The 11,339-nt window shown below is 29.4% G+C and overlaps 1 protein-coding gene across 1 annotated transcript; it reads left to right on the forward strand.

Annotated features, from left to right (window-relative positions):
- Positions 1-2,353: 2,353 nt before the first annotated feature.
- LOC110609242 (guanosine nucleotide diphosphate dissociation inhibitor 1) lies at positions 2,354-9,390 on the forward strand. Its single transcript, XM_021748685.2, has 13 exons — positions 2,354-2,559; positions 3,896-3,958; positions 4,063-4,146; positions 4,249-4,356; positions 4,452-4,624; positions 5,007-5,118; positions 5,232-5,312; positions 5,453-5,515; positions 5,652-5,753; positions 5,916-6,040; positions 7,249-7,459; positions 7,949-8,023; positions 9,068-9,390. The coding sequence occupies exons 1-13, from the start codon at positions 2,473-2,475 to the stop codon at positions 9,116-9,118; spliced, it is 1,335 nt and encodes a 444-aa protein (XP_021604377.1). The 5' UTR covers positions 2,354-2,472; the 3' UTR covers positions 9,119-9,390.
- Positions 9,391-11,339: the final 1,949 nt, after the last annotated feature.

An 11,339-nucleotide genomic window follows, 5' to 3' on the forward strand; every position in this document is an offset into this window, starting at 1 on the left:
TTTATGTGCATCTATATCCTTAATATAGTAAACTATAATTTCTTAGTTCTTAAGAATATATATCTTGAGATAGATTTAGACTCATCTAACTTTCCTCTCTTTTACATTTCAAAAAAAAACTTTCCTCTCTTTTATGCATCTCTATAGTTTCCCACTTGTAGACTATTTTCTTGATAACATCATGAATAATCTAATATATATCTAAAATATCTCTATAACCAATTTACGACATCTAATGTGCTCACCTAGAGTCAAACTGATTTACTATACTCATAGCATAAAACATATCAAGTCTAGTATATTTTATAGCATACATTAGGTTTGACCTCACTCTTATGTGGAACATTTTTATTTTACCTCTCTCTTTTGGAGTATTAGGACATAATCTATGGTTTAAAACTTTTCTTTTGGAAAAATGAGTTTCCATAGATTTGAAATCTTATATATTCAATCACTATAAGATTTTTATAAGATATTGCTCTTGAAAAGAGACAATAGTTTTCTTAATAATTTCTTAGAATCTTGATTTTAAGATTATATATAAATTTTTCATCCTTTTCATCTCAAAAGGTTATAATCTAACCTTAACAGTTGCAATATACTCACTATTACCTTTGTATCACATAACGCATATAAATAACATTTTAAGGATTATCTAGAATTACAGTATATTTTATTGGAATCCAAATATTCAGATATCCTTAGATTTTAAGCCATTTTATTTCACACGAATACAAATATAGCAGATCACGCGACATCCACAAGAAAATAGCCCAACTAGAAAAAAAATGAGAATAAACTTTTTATTTTCTCATTAAACTGTTTTAATAATTGATGGCTTTTAGGAGGAGATAACATTTATACAGGGCAAAAGATTGATCTTGAACGCAGAGAGAGCATACTCTTTTTGATTAACCATTTTTGTTTTTTTTTTTAAATGAAAGATTGGTCAACATAACTGTCCGCCGCCACACAAGAAGAATAGTTATATGGCTATGTAACTACTAAAAATGGTCAAATTCAATTTTTTTCTATAAATTATATAAAATAAATTAAAATTGTGATATTATAAATAAAATATTAAATTATTATTTTAACTTTTTTATTTTCGACGCTATTTGAGTGTTAATTTCAAAATATAATTATTAAAATTTGAAAAGTTGGGATATACATAGATATTTTTAACATAATTTAAAGATAAAAATAATTTATTTGTAAAATAATATTGTAATCATTTCATAGACAATTGATGGAAAATGTAGATAAATAAAAAATTTTAAAAATTGAATAATATAAATTTTAATTTTAACATAACTTAAAAAATATATAAGCAATTTATCCATAAAATATATTATTAGGGCAAATCTAGAGGCAATGAGCTTCCGGGTAGTTAAGTTGGATTAGCTAGGTTGATGGCTGAAACAATTGAGATTCATGCAGTTTTATCCTAACTTGTATTCGAAGGTTATGCCAATATCTTAATTAGTATTTACGATAATTTTTTTTATTTATTTTAAATTTATAATTAGAGCATTTACATATTTAGTTTAGTGGTGAATGGATCTGAATAAATTTGAAAGTTTTCAAAATTTATTCCTCAAATTTTTATTTAAAAAAAAAAAATTCTATAATTAAAAATTATGGCATGTTGAGGGATAAGCTAAATACTAGCTTATTTGATCTTAGCGATGATAATGTTTTTTTTTTATTTGGTCTTAAGGAGCGGGACTGTGTCTCTCCCATTCCATAGTATTAATGGCTTTTTTGGGTTTAGTTTGGAGGAAATTAGTATTTAATTTTTACAATATAAAAATATTTATTAATTAATTTTTTAATATTAAAAAATAAATTAAAATATTTATTATATTTTAAAAAAATTATTAATTAATTTTAATTATTAAATATTATAAATAAATTTAAAATATTTTCGATATAAAAATATAAAAATATTAATTAATAAAGTTTTTATTAAATAGAAAAATTAATTAATAAATTTTTATAATAAAATAAGGAATTAATTTTTAATGTATTTTTTAAAATTAAAAAAGTAATTAATAAAATTTTAATAATATAAAGATTAAATAATAAAATTTTTTTAATTGAATGCAAGTCCAATATTTATTTAAAAAAAATTAAATAATTTAAAGGTGAATATTAGAAAATCTGAAGTAGAAGTATTAAAATAGCATAATTCCTTTCTTAGTGCCCCTAATATCGAGCTTTCTTAGATTTATCTCTTTCCTTTTTCCCTGATCCTTTTGCCTTCTTATTTAAAATTTCTAATTAAATTAAAAAATAAATAAATATTTTTAGGTTTGCCCATTTAACAAATAAAGCATCTATTGCTGCTCCTCTTTTTATATCAGACTTCGTCTCCTTCTTTTCTCCCTGTCTCTAACCCATATCTTGACCTGTCCTGAAATCCCTAAAGTATCATCTCTTTCTTTTGGTGGATTGATCTGAATCATAATCATGGATGAAGAGTACGATGTGATAGTGTTGGGAACTGGTCTCAAAGAATGTATCCTCAGTGGTCTTCTTTCTGTTGATGGTCTCAAGGTCCTCTTCTGTTCTTCCTCATTATTCTTTTTTAGTCTTCAAAGTTTCTATTTCACTACTTTGGATTTTTTTTTATTATCTGCTTATTGACTAAAAGGTAGACTTGTTTTTCCTGGTATCGTTATTTTTTTGCTTATATTACTGATGGGTTTGCTTTTGAATCCAACTGGGCATCTGTGATTTCTTTGCTATCTTATGGATCCAGATGTTGGATTCTGTATGTTTAAGTTGTGGATTTGTTTTGCTTTGTTGACTTCCTTGCTTGGCTGGGAGATCTATGCATTAGTTGTCATCTTTGATTTGTTCCACTTAAACTGGACTAGGAAGTTCTCTCTGTGTCTTGGAGTTGAACTGCTGTAGTTCTAATGTTCTTGCATGAACAAAAGTATAATTCATTATTTTCCACGCTTTTTAGATTTGGATGTAGTTGAAAGGTTATGAGAAAAGTGTCAGATGTGTTATGGTGGGTTGTTTAATAGCTTGTGGGGTTAGTCTCTGTGCAGCCTTCTTTAGCAGCTTACTGGACCTGCAAATGGATCTGTTTTTTTTCTCTTTCTGTAATGCAATTCATTGTGTATTCTCTTTATACTAATCTTAATATCTGAACTTGATCCTCTTTATAGTTGACCAATATTAGTCATCGTCCCTACAATTTTCCAGGGATTTACCATTTTGCATGTCCTATATTAGTTTACTAACATTGTGTAGTTTTTGAATGTGAGATTTATATGAATAAACACCTTTGAAATTGGTTGTCTTGTGTTCTGAAATGATAGGGTGGCTTTCATGAAGATTAAATAGTAATGTACTGTGGAGAGGAATATGAGCAAGAGATTATTGTGTTTGGTCCTTTGATTGCAATCAAAAGTTGGTGTTTTGCTTACCTTTGGATTTTACAGCTTTTGCCTCTTGCAAAGTACTGTAATTGATTATAATATTTCTGGACAGCCTTTGGTACTCAGTTTGTTGCTTATCAATGTTTCTGTTAGAATTGGATCCCATGTCTCTATTAGCCATTTGCTATATTGGGCTGCATGCATGCTGGCCATCCATTATATTTCTTTTTAGTCGTACCAAATTCTGTCACTGATCTGAAATGGACAAGATGTGTAAGATGCTGTTGTTTTTGACACATTTGTTCTTCCATGTATTAGAATATAAAAGCTAGTTTTTAAGTAAAAATCTTCACCTTTTCAATTAATAAAAAAATTGTTTTATTTGAATCATTTTGGCTTTTCTATTCTCTTTGAAACTACACATGAACCTTCTAAGCTCATACAATTGCTGTTTCCTTTAGTAATACACTAACATGATAGCATGCTTGATTTTGTGCCAGGTTCTGCACATGGATAGAAATGACTATTATGGTGGAGAGTCTGCTTCACTTAACCTTATTCAGGTCCCAATAATTCAATCTTGGTCCCAATCATTCCATATTTTATTGTATTGCCAAGAACTTTTCAAGTATTTTTAATTGCTTTGGACTGAACTATTTATTCACAGCTTTGGAAGAGGTTCAGGGGAAATGATAAGCCTCCAGCACATTTGGGTTCAAGTAGGGATTATAATGTGGACATGATTCCTAAGGTGTTTTGTTTTCCTGTTGAACTATTTTACTTGCTCTCTTCTTGACCAAGACAGATTATGTTTAAAATTTATGCTGAAAGGGTTGTCTGCTTCTTTGGCTAGTTTATGATGGCCAATGGCAATCTTGTCCGTGTCCTCATTCATACAGATGTTACCAAGTATTTGTACTTTAAAGCAGTAGATGGCAGCTTTGTCTACAACAAAGGAAAGGTATAATACTTTTCTAGCTTGTTGGATTTGTTTATATCTTTTTTTTTGGGCACATTCTTAATTCAAATTTGTTGGTGTTTCAACTACTTTAATAGGTTCACAAGGTGCCAGCAACTGACATGGAGGCACTCAAATCTCCTCTGATGGGTATTTTTGAGAAGCGCCGTGCTCGCAAGTTTTTCATATACGTCCAGGATTATAATGAAAATGATCCCAAAACACATGAGGGAATGGACTTGACTAGGGTGACAACCAGAGAACTGATTGCGTATGCATTTTCTTTGTCTCTGTCTTCTCAAATGTCTTTGTTATGGGCTCTTTTCTAATATTAAGCTGCATTTCATAGATTTGTATTTTTTTAACATTTACTAGTCAGTTGGGGTGGCCTGGGTGTAATGTCGGAGTAGAAATTGGATTATTAATATTTGGTGGTATGTAAGTAGACTGTAGTTGTCTTGTTTGTGGGAATCGGCAAATTGAGGGGGAGAGATGTGGGGATCTTAATAAACTAGCAGAATACATAATTTTGAATTAAGGATATCATTTATGTTAGTATTCACTTTATAACCTTTTCTGCTTTCATTTATACTCTTTACTAAGTTAATCGGGCGCCCTTTTCCTTCGTTCTTATGTACATTCACTTTTGATAGAAAATATGGTCTTGATGACAACACGGTGGACTTCATTGGTCATGCATTAGCACTTCATAGAGATGATCGGTACCTAAATGAACCGGCACTGGATACTGTGATGAGAATGAAGGTGAAATACCTTTTGGGGCTTTAAACTTGATTTCTGATATTAAGGTTTTAATAATGAGTGAGAATTTCATTTTCATCATGCTCTTAAGTTTCTTCTCTCATATTATGCTGTAGCTTTATGCGGAATCTCTTGCTCGTTTCCAAGGAGGATCACCATATATTTATCCTCTGTATGGATTAGGAGAGCTCCCTCAGGTCCATCTCACTCCCGTCCCATCCTTCTCTTGTCCTTAACGAAATATGAAATAAGGAAAAAAAAGATGCTTTGATTTGTTAAACTGGTAAGATTTGTTGATGTTTATTTTTTTTCTCTTGTGGATTTGTTGTCATACCAGGCATTTGCACGGCTTAGTGCTGTTTATGGCGGCACATATATGTTGAATAAACCGGAGTGCAAGGTACATAATTACTTTTCTTGGAGATTTTATCACTACTCATTGCATAATGGTTGTGTAGATGCGATGAGAATGCTTGCCAGCATTTAGGTTTTGGGGTGAATTTGAAATTTGATTTTATCATATTACTTCACTTCAGGTAGAGTTCAATGAGGAAGGGAAAGTTAGTGGTGTCACATCAGAAGGGGAAACTGCTAAGTGCAAAAAAGTTGTTTGTGATCCTTCCTACTTGCCAAATAAGGTATTGATTATGGTGCTAATTCCCAGTTGAAATAGAAACCTGAATAATATATATTATATACATATAACACTGTAGAAATCAGACTCTTGCTTTTCTATTTGTTACCCTTAATACAGAAGTTGAATGATCCATTTTTCCTGAAATTTTTATGCATTTGAACAGGTTAGGAAGGTTGGTAGGGTTGCCAGGGCAATTGCCATCATGAGCCACCCAATTCCAAACACCAATGATTCTCATTCAGTTCAGGTTATCTTGCCACAAAAGCAGTTGGGTCGCAGATCAGACATGTGAGTTCCACATGCTACCATTAATCTCATAAATATCTCCTCTACCCATCCCAAGATTATTAGAAGTCTAAGGATTAAACCTGTTCAACTTCCCAAATTTCCCTTCCCTGTTTGAGTTGTTTATGAACACAACATTGACTTGATCCTTAATTAGGAAGGATAATTAGGAAGACTAAAACTCTATTAAGGGAAGAATACAATTGTTTTTTTTGGATGTGAAAGTTGATCCCTTTAACAATCAAGTTCTAATTTTTTTTTGACAATCAAGTCCTAGTTTAAATTGCTCTCCATTATCAAATACCCTTTCTTTTCTTTTTTTCATTTCAGTCCAAAAACTTTTAAATTTACCATAAAGTATTAAATCTTTTCTCAGTTCAACCCAATATATATATATATATATATATATATATATATATATATATATATATATACACATATTGTTTTCGTGTAATTTTTTCCCTCAAGTAATAAAATCAAAATGTGTGTATATATATATATGTGTGTGTACAAATATTGTTTTCGTGTAATTTTTTCCCTCAAGTAATAAAATCAAAATGTAACAGGTTTTTCTTCAATTTTGATGGTTTGTTGATTGTAAAATTTGATGGTTTGTTGATAAGAAAATTCTCATCTCTTGTATGATTTTATGGAATATTAATGGCAATAAAAGAGTGAAAAATATATTGAGAAAAAGACTCGAGACTGATAGAGAGAGTATTTTTAGCGTTTGACCAGTGAAGTCTGGCATTGATTAATGCTTAGAAGTTGATTGTTAAAAAGAAGAGGATTTGGGATTTAATAACGAAGATGACAACTTATTTGACTAGTCTTGTTACAACTAGTTTGGATGTTATCATTGTACTTAGTGGAACATTTTGCCTTCCCTCCTACAGGTTATGTTTTCCTGATACTTGACTGCCGTTCTTTACCAGTTTTTGAATTGATTGAATCTTTTGAGTGTTTGTGGATCATTTATTGAATTTTTGTGTGTGTTTGTGGATTATTATGACATTGTTGATTGTTGTGGAAAGTAAGTTTGTCTTCTTCCTTCTGGGGGTCAGCCATCCAAGACTTTTGAATGACTTCTGAATGCCTTAATCCTACCTGATGTAGGTTTAAAGGAAGTATGCTATAACTTGAAAATCAATATTGGTCGTTTCTCTCTTCCTCTCTCATTTCTAAATTTTGTGATGCTTTGTGTTGAGCAGGTACCTCTTTTGTTGTTCATATTCTCACAATGTTGCTCCAAAGGGAAAATTTATTGCATTTGTTTCATCGGAGGCAGAAACTGATCACCCTGAGATTGAATTGAAGCCAGGAATTGACCTTCTAGGTCCCATTGATGAGATATTCTTTGATATTTATGACATATATGAACCAGTCAATGAACCTTCTTTGGACAATTGTTTTATATCAACTGTAAGTATATGGCCTGATACCGAAAGCAGCTCCTAAACTATTTGAAAGAAGTCTAGTGCACTCTTGATCTTTTATTTTGAGTGTTTACGGTCTTTGACTTTTTATTTTTCACCAAATCCACCTTTTTTGTATTATTTCTTTATATTTTTATCACCAATAGTCACAAGTTGCTCAACTCTGCAATAAATAATTGATCAATGATCAAGTGTAATCCATTATAAAGTGGAAAAAATGATATCTTGGGTGATTATATAGTAATTTTTTATTGATAAATTGGAAAAATTATTTGTATTGGTTACAAAATACAAATTAAATTGTGCGATAGATCAAATAAGAAAGTAGTTGTGTAATTGATCAAAACAAAAAGGTGTATTGGGTCCCAAGTAGAAGGGTTAATTTAAGCACTGGGCAGCAAGTATATTTTAGTTCTTGTAATGATTTCTCTGGCATGCTCATGTGCTGCTTTGCCTGCCTTGTAATCTTCAACAGAGTTACGATGCTACAACACACTTTGAGTCCACTGTCACGGATGTTCTAAACATGTACACTCTGATCACCGGAAAGGTAAGAATCTACAATTTCCTGTCAATTTCTTGTTCAAGTTTGCTTATAAAGTTCAAAAATCCAGCTACAGAGAAGATCATTTGTTTACTTAGAACTCTTTAAGTCTGGTGTTGAGGCTGTTAGGAATCGTAAAAACATCACTTTACAGAAACTCGGAAATTATTATGTTTGCTAGTATTCTATGACTTGCATATTTTAAGTTATTGACCTGGTATGGTGATGTATTTTACATTTCTTTTTGTATGTTGCTGGACTGGTCATATCTGTCTTAATTATTTGCCCATCTTTGAGCATCTTAGATGAACCACTTAGTTATGCTTTTTTGGGGATAATATCAAATTAAAGCATGTGCTGGAGCCTTCGTTGCTTAGGCTGTAAAACTAGCAGTTGAGTTTGCAAGTCTTAGGTCTGAATGTGGCTTTGCTGTTCTCTCTATAAACTTTGATTGGTAATTGTAGTAGCGGCAATTTGAAGGGTTAATGAGAAAAGACAACTTTTAAAACTTTATATGTCTTTCTACTTTTGCTCTTGAACTTTGGTTTTTGGTCCAATTTACCCAAGCCTTTTGATTTAAGTTAAAATTAGCCCATTTTTGTTTAAAAAAAAGGTTAAAAATAATAAAATATTAATTTTATATTCTATTATTAAAAAAATTTATTACTATAATTAAAATAAGCAAACTAAAAATAACTAATATTTATTATTAAATAATTTTATAACATCAAAAATATTTGTATCGTATTAATTTGGAAAATTATTCTTTTAATCTCTTTTTTAGCCAAAAATGCTAGTTTGATCTTAAATCAAAGGGGCAAAATAGGATATTCTCCAAAAGTTTAGGAACAAAAATGGGATTTATATGCTCTTTTCTTATTGCAAAAAGAAGATATTTTGCTTCTGCTGTGATATTTTCTCCTCACCCCAAATGACCAAAAAGGAAAAAAGAAAAGAGGAGGCTGTGGACAGCATTATTAATTTGTGGAGTCATTGGCATGTTTTCAGTCGTTATTTATACCCATAACTGATTCTGATGTCGGTATCCAGGTTCTTGACCTGAGTGTGGATTTGAGTGCTGCCAGTGCTGCAGAAGAATGAGGAAGCTGCATTGTTTGAAGCTCCTTGGTCTGAGTTGCCATTGTTGAGGTGGAAATGGGACTTTGTATTGGTTTACTACATATGTTAATCATATCATGTTGTAATAAACTAATGTTTACATGCACTTTGTTTCATTATTGAAGATCTGAAATTTTAAATATGCATGGGTTGATGATATGGGGAGAGGTTATAATTTATATGTTGCCCAAAGTGTTAGTTATAGAGAACTTGAACCTTTCTACATTAATGAAGCATGGGGTGTGTTATTATTATTTGAAGTTGTGATTCGAGCTTTTGATTTTTTCAGTTTAAAGACGATTCTATAAAATATATATATATATATGTAAGGGAAAAGAAAAGGCAACATGATATGCTGTGTGGGTGCATCCTTGACATTATTCTTTATCCACTTTGTTCGAAAAGACATTCTTATTACCAGCACGAAATGTCCCAGCATGTCCGGGATTTTGGCTACTTTTTTCTTTTTTCTTTTTTTCCTTTTCTTTTGCACCTTATTTTAATTTTAATCAATTTATCACATTTTATTAAAAAGAAAATTCACTAGATTTGTCTGTATTTTTAAATTAATTATTTATAAAGTGCTTATATTTTATAAAATTTATTGTGGAGTTATATGCTCAATTTTTAGTCTGAATTATAGTTGATTTCAATTATCATGATTTATCATTTGGTAGTAGTCTTGTTTTTTTATTGTAAGTTTTTTTATATCGGAGATAATTTTATTTTTTATTGTAAGTTTTTTATATCGGAGATAATTTTTATTTTTATTAATTTTATTCGTAAGTCTTTTAATAGTGTAGTTCATGTGCTTCTCGAACTAGCTATAATATTCTAGGTCTAGTTGAGATTTTTTTTCTCACATTTTCATTGGTTTTTTTAAGTTATTTTAATCGTTTTAAAATTTTAATGAAATTTACGTTCTTATTAAAAAAAAAATTATTTAGTCATTTTATTTAAAAAAAATTGTTAAAATACCGAAGAGTTGTGCTCTATAAAATATATAGATATTTTGTATAATACAAATAAATATTTGACTTCATAGCTATTAAATTTGTTGTAAACTTGAGTATGTGTCAGATGCAATCAAATAAATATAAAAGAATATTTCTAATTGAAATTGAAAATTGTTAAAAAGAAAAGTTTTATATGTTCTGCTTGGATGTGATAGCCTTTGAATCAAAGCACTATTTTTATTATTTATCATTTGGAAGTTAACAAATAATTATTAAAGAGCTATCTTTCTAATATTTAACGATTTGCAATAATTAATTATATTTTTATGACATATTTTTTTATATTTTATAAATAATTAATCGATATTAAAATAATAATTATTAAAATGGCTAATATGTGGAATAGAGTTGTATTGTTTGGCACTGAGTAAACAACGGTATTCAGATGAATTAGTTTTAAAAAAAACAGGGAAGTTTTTTTTTTTTAATCTAATTTTTTATGCGGCTTTAAGTTTGCCGTATAAAACACAATGTACTAGGAGTGAGCATTCGGTCGGTTCGGTTCAAAACCGAACCGAATCGAATAAACCGAAAACCGAAATTTGAGTGTTTATGAAAACCGAACCGAAATTTGAGTGTACGTTGACGTTATGAACTAGTTATAAATTATTTTAATTTTTTTAAATGCATTAATTTATATTGCTAAATAAATATTAAAAAGTAGAAAAACATTTTAAATGAAAATATTGCATTTTAAATCACATTTTAAATGAAAAGTGAATCCTAGAATTAATGAATTTTAAGGTTCGAGTTTCATAAAAAATAATTTATACATGGAGTAAAAACAATGCAAAAAGTTTTTTATGAAAATATTTTTCATTATTTTGTTGAATTTTAAACTAATGGTACATATTTATATAATTATTCATGTATAAATGTTTTATTTTATCTTATTAAAATTATTCAAATTAGTTGATTTATTATTGATATTATACTCATCATATTTTTTTGATATGAATTTTTAAAATAAGAGAGAATATCGAGTGAGTTGTCTTGACAATTTCTTCGATATTTAAGTTAATATGGTACTGAATAAATAATCGAATTGATTAATGAGAGAATAACATATTTGATTATAAAGGTTGTGAGCTCTTTATATAATGTATTGAATAGAGTTTGGATATTGTTAAAAGTGTATGAGATAATAGAATTATATCTAGTATAAGATGTATAATTCTAGATAAGAT

The sequence above is a fragment of the Manihot esculenta genome, chromosome 2, assembly GCF_001659605.2.
Source record: "Manihot esculenta cultivar AM560-2 chromosome 2, M.esculenta_v8, whole genome shotgun sequence".
Taxonomy (NCBI): Eukaryota; Viridiplantae; Streptophyta; class Magnoliopsida; order Malpighiales; family Euphorbiaceae; genus Manihot; species Manihot esculenta.

Excerpts from the sequence above, each read along its gene's own strand:
- LOC110609242 (XM_021748685.2), top strand. The coding sequence starts at position 2,473 with ATGGATGAAGAGTACGATGTGATAGTGTTGGGAACTGGTCTCAAAGAA. Across the intron at positions 3,959-4,062 it reads CTTCACTTAACCTTATTCAG|CTTTGGAAGAGGTTCAGGGG; the intron begins GTCCCAATAATT and ends ATTTATTCACAG. Across the intron at positions 6,041-7,248 it reads TTGGGTCGCAGATCAGACAT|GTACCTCTTTTGTTGTTCAT; the intron begins GTGAGTTCCACA and ends TGTGTTGAGCAG.